This window comes from Cervus canadensis, chromosome 1, assembly GCF_019320065.1.
Source record: "Cervus canadensis isolate Bull #8, Minnesota chromosome 1, ASM1932006v1, whole genome shotgun sequence".
NCBI lineage: Eukaryota > Metazoa > Chordata > Mammalia > Artiodactyla > Cervidae > Cervus > Cervus canadensis.
In genome coordinates, this window is record NC_057386.1 from 16966728 (window position 1) to 16984583 (window position 17856).

Consider the following 17856-nt stretch of genomic DNA (forward strand, 5'->3'; position numbering starts at 1 on the left):
GGATTTTCAGTGGTTACACACTATTATATCCAAAGTCATTTAAATTTGAATGTGTGTCCTTTTCTCCAGAGCCATAAGTTATCATTCCTCTTTTATTGTTTCTCAACTGTAAAATATTTATTTCATGAAATATGAATAAGCACTCAAAAACAGCTCACTCTAAAATTTAAAAAATTTGATTATATCTTCATACTGTTTTATAGTTCTTTTTGCTTAACATATTTTAAGCATCTTATAAATATACTTCTACAGTATTGTTTTTAATGACTAATATATTATTTTATGGCTTCCCTGGTGGCTAAAGAATCCACCTACCAAGTAGGAGACTCAGGTTTGATCATAATTAGGATATATCATAATCTACTGTTGCTGATTCAGTATGTTTCTGGAGTGATTTCTTTGTATATTGTATGGTATATTATCCTGAGAGTTGCATGACTTTCATACAATGGAGGTAATTTCTAAGGGTGATTAATACTTTCCCCCCCGCATTTGAAAGTAAAATTATATAATTTGGCCACAAGAGGGCAGTAGAGTGTAAGAAAAGTATTTTTGGTTACTTCATAAAGGAAGTGTTAAGTCCACAAAACCCTAGCCATACAATTAGCATCTAGGGTAAACTTTTTCTAATGTGACCTGTTATTCCCTAATTAAAAGAAAACTATAGTTCTTTCTTTTTTTTGTTTATGTGGACTGTACTAAGGCACTTTTATTCTTTGTGTTTGAGAGAGAGGGTGTGGTTCTCTTGAGTTACTTTAGGGGGCACTATGACATTTAAGTTAGATAATTTTCTTGTTTGTGAAAGAATTTGAAAACATGAATTTTGAAATCATCGAAGACTTTAGGATAATTTTAGATTATTGTGCAAATGAAGAAAAAGCAAATAAGACTTTAAACTTCATACATCTTTTCAAGCTGAAGAATTAAATTGCTGATTATATACTTAATTTAGATACATATATGTATTTTTAAATATTACTTTAGGAGCCTTGAGGGACTGCTAGATTTCAGTTGCATTTCTGGCAACTAGTGTTTTCTTCATCAGATATGCACATGGTGTTTCTTCTAATCAACCAAGTTAGTTAACTTCGTTAGGAGTTAGAGGTCAATAAGACCAAGCTCCATGGATTGACTACAGCATAGTTGAGCCAGTCATTTTGAAAGTTTTTCTGACCCTAAATGGGGACCAGGCAAACTAACAAATATAACAAAACTCATCCTTCTTAAAAAATCAGCGAGGAAGGTGTTTTCATGTTTGATAGCTTTTCTTGATTCACTGAGGATGCCCAGGGAGTTCTGACTGTCTTTTTACACTTAGTGGTGAAGTTCTTCTCTCACATTTGATTATCTTTGTTTGAAATAGGCAAAGCTAAAACCAAGGAAAATCGCCAGTCTATCATCAATCCTGACTGGAACTTTGAAAAAATGGGAATAGGAGGTCTGGACAAGGAGTTTTCAGATATTTTTCGACGAGCATTTGCTTCCAGAGTATTTCCTCCAGAGATTGTGGAACAAATGGGTGAGTTTTAAAAAGAAAAATTGGATAAAATCTTATACTGTTTTAGAAAATTGGATGTGATAAAATCTGTTTTCAGTAATGTTTTGAAATTATCTTTCAGGCCTGACAAACTGTTTCAAACTGTTTCTTCCTCTTTTAAAAAAGCTTAAAAAAACTTTTAAAGTTTTAAGATTTTTAAAACTACATTTTAATTTTATGGGAAAATCATAAAAATAATTGTGGTTGCTTGATTTAATTTATTTATCCAAGTATGTTTCTCTATAGGTCATATTTAGAAATTTCATTATATTTATATATTTATGAACTTTTAAAACAGGGCCTATATAGAAATGTCATCTGACTCTAAAGATTCACTGAAGGTCAGATTTACCATGCCGAATAGTCATTATCTATTAGACAATGGATACTGTTCTAATATTAGCTGTTGCTTTTTTTTTTAATTGTATTACCCAGTTAATACATCTTCATACCTGGTAAATGGATACTTGGCATGTTGTAAATTTATGCAAAAGGACAAATGCAGAATATACATAGGAATTTCCACATTGCATACAAAGAAATGCACTAGTCATTTATCACTTTTTTCTTGAAGGTTTATTTAATTTATCTGTGTGTGAAATGGCTTTATTTGCCCTGGTGGGAATGCTGTGCTGACTGTTTTCATATGCATATCATACGTTGGATTGGAATGTTAGCTACAGAATATCTGAGGAAGGAATTTATACCATAACAGCTTCTGGCAGACTATTCGTGTTAAAAACTGTATCCAAAAAAACTGAAGGAATACAAATATATTACTCCCTTCACCTCCATCATTCTTTATCTTTAAATTGCTACTGGGAGATAAGAGTATATTCATCATGGTGGGGCTGAGCACTACTTTCTAGGCACTAAGTGCTTGGTTCTGTCAGCCTCCTATTGTTGGTAGCCTTTCGGCCTGGTCGCTCACTCCGATAAGTTACACACGGCACACACCTGTTCACTGGCTAAAGGTCGAGTTTGAAATTGGATTAAGAGAAAATGACAGAGACCCTCATCACCTGAGTTTTATACACCTTGAAATGGCAATAACATACTTTTTTTTATCTGAAAGACACAAAGGCCAAGTCCATAAAAAAACAGAATTTTAATTTGGAAAATAGTTAAAAATGTGATAGTTCGCTACCTTGGTAATGTGTATTTTGAGGCACAGTAAATCCATAAAACTTTAAAATAAAGAAATGGAAATATTGCTTAAGTATGTTTGAGGTATAAGCAGAGATTAAAGGGTGATTCCAAATGTTCTAAGTTATTCTTGTGCAATATCTCTTTACTCATTTTCAAGCCCGAGCACCATACAGAGAGTATGATGATTGTGTCTTTGAACATTTAAACTCCCCCTGGTGTCTCAGCGGTGAAGAATCTGCCTGCCATGCAGCAGATGTGGGTTCAGTTCCTAGGTTGGAAAGATCCCCTGGAGAAAGGAATGGCAACCCACTCCAGTATTCATGCCTGGGAAAGTCTATGGACAGAGGAGCCTGGAGGGCTACAGTACATGGGGTCACAAGAGTCAGATACGACTTAGCGAGTAAACCACCACCCCTCTACAGCCAACAAGTAGAAAAATAGCTGCTTCTATACGTTATATCTTTTAACTATATTAAAATATTTTCTCATGGTTTAAATGCTTACGAGGATTCAGATACTAGTTTCCTGTTTGTGCATTGTCCAAATCTTGCTCTTTAGGGCCTCTCTCTGAGGTTGAGAGAACAACCTATAAAGAAGTAAGCCCATTTCTGTTGGTTTGTGACTCTGTCAGCTCTTGAAGAGTTTGAAATGAAATCAAAACAGATTTGGAACTTCTGAGTGACTTTAGTCTGTTTCTGCGGTCCACATTGAAATCAGTTGAGTTGTACAGTATGCTTTTTGTTGTTAACGTGCTTTTTGACCAAGGACCTTGAATTTCAGTTTTGTTTGTTAGTACTACTACCCATTACCTTTTTTATGGATTTATTTTTCTAATATTTTTACTGATTTACTTAGGCATACATGAGTTCTCTTAAAAAAGTAATACTTTTTTATCTTTATGGCTTTTTGTCATCAAGAAGCATGTGTTGTCAATTTGACTTAAGAGATAATAAATTGGGGTGGGAGGGAGGCTCAAGAGGGAGGGGATATATGTATATATAGAGCTGATTTACATTGTTATATGGCAGAAACTAACAACACTGTAAAGCAATTATGTTCCATTTAAAAAATGAAAAAAAACGGGGTGGGGGGAGGCAGTAAGTCTTAAGGTACCTTGGTGTTTGAGCTGAACTGAGAGACTTTCTCTTTTACTCTGAGTGAAGACTCCTCATGTCCTTGCGCTGCTTTTTTAGTGGTGAAACAGCTGAGAAGGAAATCTCTTGCTGTGCATGTATTATTCCTTATTTTCCTGTAGAGGCTTCTTTTCTCATTTGAATTTTGGAGGAATTACATAGTAGCAAAGTTTCATTGCCTTCTGAGTACAATGTGGTTAGAAAGTTCTCATTAGGCTTTGATAAAGGCATATAAAAAGTACAAATTGCTACATTTACTTTAGCATTACATGCATCTTTTTTATGTATACACTGTGTTCTTTTACCCTGCCAAGTGGGAACAGAATTGGCTGATTTTTTCTTTCATTCTTTGTTAACTAAATAGTCAACCTGTGTGGGATCTCACTGGACATGGATATGACTGGTTAAATCAGTTCAAATGAAAAAAATAGGGATTAGAAAAGAATAATTAATGTAGGTTGAGACTGTTTTGTTTTACTTAAACAGGGAACATTTTTATTTTGGCTTGAGACCAAATCATTGTCTTTACCATGGAATCTAGAGTTACGTCTACTTTGTAAACAGGAATCTTAACTAAATGGATCTTCTTGCCTATATATCAAGGTTTCAAGTTTACAAAGTGATAAATTTAGAATTCTCTTCTGTCATTGTGTTTATGAGACTGATAATTATGCTTCTAGGTAATATAGTTCTTTCCTCTTGCCTGTAAAACTTCATGTTGCTTTTCAAAATTGCATATATAGTTTAGATACATACAGAATTTTGCTGATGAGATACAGAGAGACTAAAGAATTAACCAGAGGCACACAATTATGCAGAAAAAATAGGGATCAGATAATGTAATAGACATGAAATAAGTGTCCCAGAGTTTCCCATATGTTAGTTTTTCTCTTGAAATACTTTCAAGTACGTAGTATACACCTTCCTGTTTTTGCTATAGTATTTTAAGAGAGAATCTTTTAAAATTTTTACTTCTTCATTTTTGGCTCTGCTGAATCTTCATGGGCTTTTCTCTTGTAGTGAGTGGGGGCCACTCTCAAGTTGCGGTGCGTGGGCCTCTCATTGCAGGGGCTTCTGTTGTTGCTGAGCACGCGCTCTAGGGCATCCAGGCTTCAGTAGTTGCAGCTCCTGTGCCCTAGAGTGCGGGCTTAATAGTTGTGGCGCATGGGCTTAGTTGTTTCAAGGCATGTGGGATCTTCCCGATTCAGGCATCCAGTTCATGTCTCCTGCATTTGCAGGTGGATTCTTTACTGCTGAACCACCAGGGAAGCCCCTGTTAAAATATTTTTTTTTAATATAGAATTAAAGTCAAGGAAGGTCTTTAAGGGGAAAAGAGGTCACATACAACCAGCCCCACAGAGAGTGGAAAAAAGGTGATTTGTAGAATTAGGAAAAGGAGTTACTTTGGGGGAATGTACTTTGACTTCTGTTGTTCTTGTTTCAATCACTCTGTTTACTTTTTCCTTGTCTGGAGCAGTTGGACTCACCCCAAAACCCACATAGGGCTGCTCTTCCTAGAAAGCATGTGAAAGCATTAGCAAGGAAAACTAGAGCTAAAGTTTGCACTTAGCGGGTACCCAACAGCCTCTTAGTTAGAATGTTCTCCAGCGCCTACAGTGATAGCCGTTTAGTTAGGCTTAAATCCTTACTCTGTGGGATAATAGAAGTACCTTTCGGGGCCCAAGATAGAAACCTGGGCATCAGAAACCAGCCTCGGTAAGTGAGGGTGAATAAACGGCGCAGCCCTTGCGTCCACCGAGGTTTCAGTGGAACGCCCTTGTGCCCCCTGTTCAGCCCTTCACCACGCTCACTGCCCGGTGTGCGATTGTGCAGAGAGTGCTCTGGGCACAGGGTCACCTCCATTCTCATTGTAGCTCTTTGGTTGGAAAAGATAGTTTGCAGAAAGAAACTCCTTTTTTGGCATCCCTGGCAGGTACCTCTATACCATAAATGTCAGAGCAAAAACAGCAACTTTTTTTTCAAAGAACAGTGAAATAATTGTTAAAGAATTACTGTCTCTTAATATAATTTTAGGACTAAGTTCACATGCATCAAGCAAAGTGGCTTTGGCAGAAGTTATCTGTTTCAGAGCTGGAAGGAAAAGAGTGTAGTGACTTAAAGGCCTCAAGCCTCATCCTGTCCTTGGGTGGACCTATACCTTGTAATTGGGCTTCCCAAGTGGCTCAGTGGTAAAAGAATCCGCCTGCCAATGCAGGAGACGGTGGAGACACAGGGTGGATCCCTGGGTCGGGAAGAGCCCCTGGAATAGAAAATGGCAACCCACTCCACTATTCTTGCCTGGAAAATCCCATGGACAGAGGAGCCTGGTGGACTACAGTGCATGTGCTCGCAGAGTTGGACACAGCTGAGAACCAGCACTATACGTTGTGATAGAAATGCAGGCCCCCCCGTGGGGAGTAAAGCCAATAGTTAGCATCTTGTACCCCCTTTCTTTGAAACTGACACTGTGTTCTTCCTTGTCTCCTTTCTCTGCCTCCATCTCTAAGCCCATTTTCAATCTGTATTTTTAAGGTCTCTTTTGAAATTTTAGAGGAAAGCAACTTTTTTCTGATATCACCAGTGAAACTGCAGTTACTCTACCAAGTCAGCTGCCAAGAAGATAAGGAGCCTTTCAATCACATGCAGACATCTTTCACATGCTAAAAACAGTGCAAATAAAATACAGTGGAAAAAAGGGCGCTGAGGTTTTGTCCATGCCGTATTTGGGAGAGAGGGAGTTTTTGCTAAGATTAACATAAACACTGACACTCTTAAAATGCATTTTCACACCCCCACACATGAGGAGAGATTGCAATTTAAATGGGGGTTAAGACATCTTGCCGAACTCTAGGGCTCTGTAAAAGGAACCCTAAGGCTAAAGAGCTTATCTGAAATTTGAAAAAAAAAAAAAAAATGAAGCTTTCTGACATTCATCTTTTTTCCTTGTATTAGTCATAACTTGCTTTTCAGCTATATTTTAGGTTTTGAATGCCAACCTGACATCTGTTCCAGTCTGCCTGTAATTTATTAGGAAAGGAAAAGAAAGCAATTGCTCACTAGTTAGAGATGCAGAACTCACCCCTTCTGCTTCTCCATGGAGTACTTATAGATGACACTTGAATATGAAGAATGTGGTAATTTACTAATTTGCTAATTCTAACTTCAGGTTGGGGAATTTATCTTTTATTTTTTTAATTAGAAGAAGAAAATGACCTTATGACCGTGTGATTTTCAGAAACTGTAGAGCAGGATATAAAGATAAAACAGACACCCTAAGAAAATATTATGGGTGCCTTTTTATATGCTTTTTGAAAATTTTAACCTAAAATTTTCATTGGTTTTAATTTTTTAAGTTAAGCTTATTTACATTTGAATATAAATGTTATAGTTATGCTTATATCTCAGAGTCAAATTATATGTAAATTCAGTTGGCATTTTAAATTTATAAATAGACTTTTAGAATGATTTCTTTCTTTGAGGGAGGCAGAACTATCTATAGAATCACCAGTGGATTTTATTTGCTGGCAACTACAATTGAGTTACTTACAAATCAGCAGTTGGATCACTATGAAGTTGAAGTCTGAAGTTTTTACCTAAATGTCCGCCAGTGAGGAAATGATTAAATAAATTAGACTGCCTCCTTCCCAACCTACTGTGGAATACAGTGAAACAAATCTTAAAATGATATAGCTGTAAATGTACAGATATGTTTTAATAATTAAACATACTAAAGTAAATGCTATTAGAAAAGTCAATATGCACTCACATTAAATTGAAAAAAAAAAATTGCTTGCTTCCATGAAAGGGAATTGAGGATGGGACATAAAGAGAGATTTTTGTTCTTTCACTCCGTGTACCTCTTCCCTGAATGTTTAACTATGATATTTCTGCTTGTGTAATTAAAAAACAAAAAGATAACCACATAGGCTCTTTCTATCTCATGGCAGCTCCCCTGACAGCACATCAAGGGAGCAGGGGGACAGGAATGTCCCTCTCCCTGGTGAAGTTTCTGTGGAGAAGGAGAGCTCAGAGACAGGCCTAGATCCCGAGAGCTCTGATGGCAGCCCCTTACTGAGCATAGGTAGACACACCTATCCTTTTCTACTGAAAGACAAAAACAGTTTCTTAATGTGTAACAGACTACTTCCTCCAGTTAATTTTTGCATTATAGAATGGATATACTTTTTGTAGAATGGGGAGCAAGTAGCTTGTATTCTCTCCCAGCCATGAGAACATTTGCACCGGAGACTTTTAGAGACTTTAAGCAGCTGCGGAAGCATTAGCGAGGAAGGAGTGGGAGAAGGGATTGGGGGAGAGCAGAGTGTCTGCCATGTGAGGAACCATGCTTAAATCCATTTGGTCTTAAAAACTTTTCCACTCAGGAACCTAATTTATGTGACTCCTAAAGTAAAATGGTTGCTGTTTTTTTCTTTTTTCAATTTTCCTTCTGTATTCAGGTGGTAATGGTGATGTTAGCTGATAATTATATAGGGCCAGGCACTCTTCTTAATGCTTTACATCTGTTAACTTATTTAACCCTCACAACAACATTATGATGTAGATACTCTATTGTTCTCTTATAATGGAAAAGTAACTGAGTCTCTAAAGGTTGAGTAACTGGTCCAAGATACATAGCTAGTAAGTGGTGGATTTGAACTCAGTCAGTCTAGCCTTCCTCAGTGATCAATGCCAAGAAACAGAGGAAGACAATAGAATGGGAAAGACTAGAGATCTTTTCAAGAAAATTAGAGATACCAAGGGAACATGTCATGCAAAGATGGGCACAATAAAGGACAGACATGGCATGGACCTAACAGAAGCAGAAGATGTTAAGAAGAGGTGGCGAGAATATGACCCAGCAATACCACTTCTGGGCATACACACTGAGGAAACCAGATCTGAAAGAGACACGTGCACCCCAATGTTCATTGCAGCACTGTTTATAATAGCCAGGACATGGAAGCAACCTAGATGCCCATCAGCAGATGAATGGATAAGGAAACTGTGGTACATATACACCATGGAATATTACTCAGCCGTTAAAAAGAATTCATTTGAATCAGTTCTAATGAGATGGATGAAACTGGAGCCCATTATATAGAGTGAAGTAAGCCAGAAAGATAAAGAACATTACAGCATACTAACACATATATATGGAATTTAGAAAGATGGTAACGACAACCCTATATGCAAAACAGAAAAAGAGACACAGAAGTACAGAACAGACTTTTGAACTCTGTGGGAGAAGATGAGGGTGGGATGTTGCAAAAGAACAGCATGTATATTATCTATGGTGAAACAGGTCACCAGCCCAGGTGGGATGCATGAGACAAGTGCTCGAGCCTGGTGCACTGGGAAGACCCAGAGGAATCGGGTGGAGAGGGAGGTGGGAGGGGGGATCGGGATGGGGAATACGTGTAAATCTATTGCTGGTTCGTGTCAATGTATGACAAAACCCACTGAAAAACTAAATAAATAAATTAATTAAAAAAAAAAAAAAAGAAAGAAGAGGTGGCAAGAATACACAGAAGAACTATACAGAAAAGATCTTCATGACCCAGATAACCACAATGGTTTGATCACTTACCTAGAGCCAGACATCCTGGAATGCAAAGTCAAGTGGGCCTTAGGAAGCATCACTACGAACAAAACTAGTGGAGTTGATGGAATTCCAATTGAACTATTTTAAATCCTAAAAGATGATGCTGTGAAAGTGCTGCAGTCAATATGCCAGCAAATTTGGAAAACTCAGCAGTGGCCACAGGACTGGAAAAGGTCAGTTTTCATTCCAATCCCAGAGAAAGGCAATGCCAAAGAATGTTCATGCTACCACACAATTGCACTCATCTGTCACACTAGCAAAGTAATGCTCAAAATTCTCCAAGCCAGGCTTCAGCAACACGTGAATGGTGAACTTCCAGATGTTCAAGCTGGTTTTAGAAAAGGCAGAGGAACCAGAGATCAAATTGCCAACATCCGTTGGATCATCGAAAAAGCAAGAGAGTTCCAGAAAAACATCTATTTCTGCTTTATTGACTACACCAAAGCCGTTGACTGTGGATCACAGCAAACTGTGGAAAATTCTTCAAGAGATGGGAATACCAGACCACCTGACCCATCTCCTGAGAAATCTGTATGCAGGTCAAGACGCGACAGTTAGAACTGGACATGGAACAACAGACTGGTTCCAAATAGGGAAAGGAGTATGTCAAGGTTGTATATTGTCACCCTGCTTATTTCACTTATATGCAGAGCACATCATGAGAAATGCCGGGCTGGATGAAGCACAAGCTGGAATCAAGATTGCCAGGAGAAATGTCAATAACCTCAGATATGCAGATGACACCATCCTTATGGCAGAAAGTGAAGAACTAAAGAGCCTCTTGAAGAAAGTAAAAGAGTGAAAAAGTTGGCTTAAAGCTCAACATTCAGGAAACAAAGATCATGGCATCTGGTCCCATCACTTCATGGCAAATAGATGGGGAAACAGTGGAAACAGAGACTTTATTTTTTGGGCTCCAAAATCACTGCAGATGGTGACTGCAGCCATAAAATTAAAAGATGCTTGCTCCTTAGAGGAAAAGCTATGACCAACCTAGACAGCGTGTTAAAAAGCAGAGACATTACTTTGCCAACAAAAGTCTTATCTAGTCAAGGCTATGGTTTTTCCAGTATTCATGTATGGATGTGAGAGTTGGACTAGAAAGAAAGCTGAGCGCTGAAGAATTGATGCTTTAGAACTGTGGTGTTGGAGAAGACTCTTGAGAGTCCCTTGGACAGAAAGGAGGTCCAACCAGTCTATCCTAAAGGAAATCAGTCCTGAATATTCATTGGAAGGACTGATGCTGAAGCTGAAACTCCCAATACTTTGGCCACCTGATGTGAAGAACTGACTCATTGGGAAAGACCCTGATGCTGGGAAAGATTGAAGTCAGGAGGAGAAGGGGACAAAAGAGGATGAGGTTGGATGGCATCACTGACTCAATGGACATGACTTTGAGCAAGCTCTGGGAGTTGGTGATGGACAGGGAAGCCTGGGGTGCTGCAGTCCATGGGGTTGCAAAGAGTCAGACACGACTGAGCGACTGAACTGCAGTGACTGAATCTGGCCTGAGAGTGCATGTCATTAACTTTACGTTGTTCTTTTCTCATGAAAGCCCATGATATAAAACTATTAAAATGGGCTTTTCAGCCTCACTTCTAGGGGACCTCTGAGGTGACCTTCAAGGGAGCTGAAGCCATAGGTTTTTTCAGTTGTGGCACCATTGACATTTTGAGCTGGATAATTATTTGTCCTGAGGTGCTGGCTGTCCTGTGCATTGTAGGATGTTCAGCAGCATCTCTGGCCTCTACCGGCTAGAAGCCAAGCAGCACTGTCCCTCTGAAACCTAGTGGTGATAACCGAAAATATCTCAAGACATTGTCAAATATCCCCTTGGGGCAAAATCACCCTTGGTTGAGTACCACTGATCTAGTACATCCCCTGGCTCCTTCTCCTTATAGGTGCAGAAATTGCGGCCCAAGGTCACTAACCAGGTCACTGGTGGAACTAGTACTAGAACTTGGGTCTCTGGTCCAGGAACCAGGGGGGAAAATAGAGGAAAGCAAATGACTCACTGAGCTTATACAACTAGTAACTGGCAGCGTTACGACTGGGAATCAGGATGCCTGGCTTCAGAGTCTGTATTCTGAGTTGCCTCTCCGAATGTTGAGGAGATGAAGCTAAGAGTCGAGTAGTCAATAAAGCCTTGGATTTTATGTCAGATAATATCCTATGACGAGTATGTAACTTTCACATTTGCCTTTCTTTCTGAATTAATTCTCAAGGAAATTTACAAACCTTTCCACATATATAAGGTTGTAAGAGCTTAGACATAATAGGTTTGGGGGGTGAAAAGGGAGGGAGGAATTATTAAAGCACTGCAGGTCTATAGGTCTGGCCTCACCCACTACCGTTTCCTGTACACACTTTAAATGACAGTCTTCACATTCAGAAATTACCCAGTACTTTAGTGATTTGGTAGAATTCTGCATATTGAGTATATATAGAGCTGGTTGATAACTATGGAAGTCTGACCTTTTCATTTATATGTCAGACAACTGCTTAAGCTTTTTGCCCTCTCTTCCTCTGCTAAAGAGTTAAACTACCACCTCCTCCTTCCTCGTCATCATACTCCTTTTCATCTCCTCCTCCTCTTTTTCCCTGCTTCTACTTCTTCCCCTTCTCCCCACCTTCTTTTAACCATTTTTGTTTTTAAGAGTAGAGATACTTTCTAAAACCTCAGATTGTTGTCTGGGCAGTGAGTGTCTTGACTGAAAGCATAAAGAACTATCTGTTTGGGTTTTAAAATTTGATTGGAGAAACTGTCTCAATTGAGATTCCTTAATTTTCTTATTTCTAGTAGATTTTCTGGAACTTGAATGTGGCAAAAACCTGTGGACTTACCTTGGCCTGGAGTAATAGGAAGTATAGGCACTCAATCTATGAATCAGTAAACTTTCTAAGATACTAAAGTTTGTAGATAAATTACTTTTGTAGTAACCTCATATATTCAGATTGTCACGAGCTCAAGACATGTGAAGAACTGGTGGTAGGACTATGGTGTCTGCTACCTAATAACTCTAGTCCACTTGCTTCATGTGCTTTTGGCCCTCTTTGTAGCATACTACAGGAAATGGGTGGTTGCTGAGATTGTGTCAGAGGCTCTCTCTTAGAGAGCTGTCAGCTTAGAGATGACATGAATGTAAAACTCAAATAATTATTTAGCAGTTAAACAATATAACCTAAGAAATGTCAATAGTATCAAAAGCCAGTATGTGATAGAATGCTAAATGAGTGGTATAGATGGCAAATCTTTAGGAATTTTGAAAGAAAGGATCACAGAAGACTTCATGGAGTAGTCAGCCCTTGAGTGAGGCCTTAAATGCTGTGTGATTTGGGTAGGGGGAGGGAAAGGGATGGTTGTTTGTATCCTTGGAAGTTGACAGTAAGCAAGGTATAGAATTCACAACTTTGACCAGGCTAGCAGTGCTGTTGTTGGAAAGCTAGGCCGTGGTTGGGTTCTGGAAAGCTATGAGTCAGGAGATGAGGACTTTCTTTGGTAAGTACTGTCCATTTAACCTTCCAGGCAGACTCAGGTGCTTATGTGTCCCCTGCATCTTGTATATATACTTCGAATAGAGCTCTGTTCTTAGTTTCTTCTAATTATTCATTTGCATTACACTTGTAAAGCAGAGTCTCTCAGCCTTGGCATTTTTGATGTTTTAGGCTGGATCATTCTTTGTCGGGGGCGGGGGCTGTACTCTTCATTTAGGTTGTTTAAGAGCATCTCTGGCCTCTGTTCACTCAGTGCCAGCAGTTCCTCCTTCCTGCTGTGTGACAGTCAAAAACGTCTCCCCTGAATGGCAGAATCACCCTGCATTGCGGGTGCAACTGTAATGTCTTTTTATCCATGTATTAGCAACACCCAGGCAGTTTGGAATACAGTCTACAGATCATTGCTGAGCCATGAACCATTGTTACCAGTCCATCATGAGAAAAATATCAAAATTGATAATAAGAATTTAGAAACTTTTTTTAGTAATTTAAAATTAGCACTTTTTTAAATTGTAGTTTTACAAAAACATTGGTCTGCAATGGATTGAAAACTTAGAAGAAGAAAAAACTAGGTCTTAACATAGTTTGAGAAGCATTGCCCTACATAAATATTTGCCAATTGAATGTAATTTTGAATAAACAATCATAATGGGAAGTCATTGGGGGAATTTTCAGCAGGGGAACAAAGCAATTAAAGTTAGTGTCTTAGATAATTAATGTGATTATGCTGTATGAAAAGCATTGCTCTCGAGAGTAGGTGATATATGAGATAGTGAGAGAGACCAGTAGATCATAATTGTCCAGTTGTGTGGTACTAGAAACCTGGGTTAAGGTGGTGACAGTGGGAATGGAAAGGGAAGAAAAGATGTGAAAACAATTACAAAGATGAAATTGGCAGAATTTGGTCATTAGTTACTGTGGTGACAGAACTAGAGGTGAGACTCAGGTCTCTGTGAGAAAATGTTAGAAATAAGAAAATCAGGAGGACCTCGGGGGAGTGGAGAATAATCATTGCACATATATTCATCACCATGAAAAAAAACCCTGGAAGCTGAATTGAGGATGCATGCGTGCTAAGTCGCTTCAGTTGGGTCCAACTTTTTGCGACCCTGTGGACTGTAGCCTGGCAAGCTTGCTGTCCATGGAATTCTCCAGGCAAGAATACTGGAGTGGGTTGCCATGCATTCCTCCAGGAAATGTTCCCTGTGTTGATTCCCTCTAGGGATCGAACTTGCATCTTTTTATGTCTCCTGCATTAGCAGGCAGGTTCTTTACCACTAGCGCCACCTGGGAAGCCAGGTGCAATGAATTGAAAACTTAGAAGAAGAAAAAAACAAAAAAAAAACTAGGTCTTAGCATAGATAGTTTGAGAGGCATTGCTCTGCATAAATATTTGCTAAATGAATGTAATTTCAGTCCATTGAGGATAGAGAAAAAGAATTGCTGATGTATTTATTTATTGAAGTCGAGCTTCAGTCACTCTGTGCACATTTACGAAACACACCATGGACCAGTCTTTTTTGAAATAACCTCTTAACTTGGTTTCTCTCCCTCCAAGGATTTATCTTCTTTTTATCTCTCTGGCTGTCCCTTCTCAGCCTGCTTTGTGTCCTTTGCAATACAGTTCCCCTGGAGTCTGGCTTAGAGCTCCTTTCCTCACTCTTAAATTGTTCTCCAAATTGGTCACATCCATTTCCATAGGTTCAAGTAATGTCTTTATGCCACTAACTCTCAAATATGCATATTCCATCGCAGTCTGAAATTAGAGCTCTGGACTTCTAGCATCATAACCTCTTGGCTACCTCATGGATATACAGTAAATGCACAATCAGACTCATTCATCTGCCCCCTCCATCCTCTCCCCTAAACATACTTCTGTTTTATAGCACAGGCGATGCTCTGGCGGAGAATCTAGGCACCCTCTTTAACTTCTCTCTTTCCCTCCCCTCCCATTTCCTGTCAGTACTGCCTTCTCTTCTGAATCTCAAATCTGTCCACTTCTCTCCATCTCCCTGCCACTGCCTTCCTTCAGGCCACCATTATCTCTTGCCTGAATTATTCCCTAAGCCTTCAGCCTTGCCCTTCTCTAATCCATTCTCCACACTGTAACTGGAGCGATTTTTATAAAAAGGCAAGTCTGATCCTGTCACTTCACTGGTTAAAACTCTTTAGTAGCTCTTCTTAACTCCTTCCGTGGCTTACAAGCCTTATGTGGTCTGGCCCCTGCCAAACTTTCCCACCTCCTCTCTCAGCCTGCACCCCCTCCCCCATGCTCTGGGTTCCAGCCAACTTGTGCTATTTTAGGCTCCACTAATTTGCCATGCTGCTGTCTCTTACCTCAATATCCAAGGGTACTTTTTCACCATCTTTTAATCCAACCTCCTGTTCATCCTCCAGGCCTCAGCTTTGATCTCACTTTTTACAGACTGCTTTGACTTTAGTGCTCCTCCAAGGTGTTCTAGTAATTCCATGTTCTTCTGTGCATTATTACCTTGTAGCATAATTGCTTGTCACCCACTGGCAGGTAGACCCCGCCATGAGCCTAAGATAAATTCAGGAAGGAAGAGGCCTTGTGTATTTGGTTACTCGTGTATGTTCTGCTCCTGTGCTGGTGCCTGGCTCACAGTGTAAGTTTTTAGGAAGTGAATAAACACCAAGAACTTGATTAACTTAGTTGTAGAACACTTAAGTTAGATCCAACTCCTGCCCTCAAGATGCTTATGTTGTATGTGGGACTAACACAGCATACCCAGAGCAGCATTGTGTAAAGTATAAGGTACATTGTGAACCAAATTAGCAAAGTAGGCAGTATGAGGAAGCAGCAGATGCCCTGATGAATAAAGACTTGAGCCTTGTCTTTAAAATGTTACTAAATCTTTGTTGATCCTTTTAGATTCCTTCTTAATCTAGGAAAGACCTCTTGTATTGTTCCTAAATGGAACTGGCCTACAGAAAGAAGGGGGAAGGTATTTTACTTAGGTATTTATACACGTATGTATTTTTGACTGGCTCTACTCATGTATAGTCTGTTTTTCTGTTTAAATAGAATCATACACTGGTCATTGTGATCAGTGTCATATGGTCATACTGTGACCTTTTTCTTTATTAAAGAGTGTATTGAACAGAATTTTGGACTATGTGGGAGAAGGCGAGGGTGGGATGATTTGAGAGAATAGCATTGAAGCATGTATATTAGCATATGTAAAATAGATGACCAGTGCAAGCTTGATGCATGAAGCAGGGCACTCAAAACTGGTGATCTGGGACAGCCCAGAGGGATGGGGTGGGGAGGAAGGTGAAGGGGGAGTTCAGGATGGGGGGACACATGTGCACCTGTGGCTGATTCATGTCAATGTATGGCAAAATCCACCACAATATTGTAAAGTAATTATCCTCCAAAAAATAAAGGGTTCAGTTCAGTTCAGTCACTCAGTCGTGTCCGACTCTTTGCAGCCCCATGGACTGCAGCACCCCAGGCCTTTCTGTCCATCACCAACTCCCAGAGTTTACTCACATTCACGTCCATTGAGTTGGTGATGCCAACAACAGACTGGTTCCAAATAGGGAAAGGAGTACGTCAAGGCTGTACATTGTCATCCTGCTTATTTAACTTTTATGCAGAGTACATCATGAGAAACATCCAACCATCTCATCCTCTGTTGTCCCCTTCTCCTCTCTCCTTCAATCTTTCCCAGCATCAGGGTCTTTCCCAATGAGTCAGCTCTTCGCATTAGGTGGCTGAAGTATTGGAGTTTCAGCTTCAGCATCAGTCCTTCCAATGAACATTCAGAACTGATTTCCTTTAGGATGGACTGGTTGGATCTCCTTGCAGTCCAAGGGACTCTCAAGAGTCTTCTCCAACACCACAGTTCTAAAGCATCAATTCTTCAGTGCTCAGCTTTCTTTGTAGTCCAACTCTCACATCCATACGTGAATACTGGAAAAACCATAGCCTTGACTAGATAGACCTTTGTTGGCAAAGTGATGTCTCTGCTTTTTAATATGCTGTCTAGGTTGGTCATAACTTCTCTTCCAAGGAGTAAGCGTCTTTTTATTTCATGGCTGCAGACACCATCTGCAGTGATTTTGGAGCCCCCCAAAATAAAGTCTCTCACTGTGTCTACTGTTTCCCCATCTATTTGCCATGAAGTGATGGGACCAGATGCCATGATCTTAGTTTTCTGAATGTTGAGCTTTAGGCCAACTTTTTCACTCTCCTCTTTAACTTTCATCAAGAGGCTCTTTAGTTCTTCACTTTCTGCCATAAGGATGGTGTCATCTGCATATCTGAAGTTATTGACATTTCTCCCGGCAATCTTGATTCCAGCTTGTGCTTCCTCCAGCCCGGCATTTCTCATGATGTACTCTGCATAAAAGTTAAATAAGCAGGATGACAATGTACAGCCTTGACGTACTCCTTTCCCTATTTGGAACCAGTCTGTTGTTCCATGTCCAGTTCTAACTGTTGCTTCCTGACCTGCATACAGATTTCTCAAGAGGCAGGTCAGGTGGTCTGGTATTTCTCTCTCTTTCAGAATTTTCCACAGTTAAAATAAAGGGTACTTTCATTTAAAAAGAAAAAAGAAAAAGACTGCATCATCCCAAGAAAGAACATTTTTTTAAAAAATATATAAATCATATTAGCAAAACTGTATCAAGATAAGCTTGTACTGGTAAATTAGCATCTCTTCCTCAGTAGTAAGAAGGCTTTTGGGCACACCAACAGGGCTGGCTTTGAGGGCTGCCTTTGATATCACCACTTTTCACTTGTATCCCCCAGGGCATCTTAGTACTTCAGGGCCCTGGGCGCTGAACTTTCTGAGTTTTGGTATCCTCACCTGCAAAATTACTTACTTTGTAAGTTTATTGTCAGTAGAGCATTAATGTGTAAAAATTTCCTAACATAGTACCTTGCTTACTGTGAAACATTACGTAAATGG

General features: G+C 39.5%; 1 protein-coding gene across 5 annotated transcripts in view; it reads left to right on the forward strand.

Annotated features, from left to right (window-relative positions):
* The window catches only part of NSF (N-ethylmaleimide sensitive factor, vesicle fusing ATPase), a 146608-nt gene that overhangs the window by 36039 nt on the left and 92713 nt on the right, over positions 1-17856 (forward strand). For all 5 annotated transcript variants that reach the window (XM_043465965.1, XM_043465978.1, XM_043465958.1 and 2 more), the window contains exon 8: positions 1364-1519. In XM_043465965.1, the coding sequence (XP_043321900.1) occupies positions 1364-1519 (156 nt within the window). The remainder of the gene's footprint in view (positions 1-1363; positions 1520-17856) is intronic.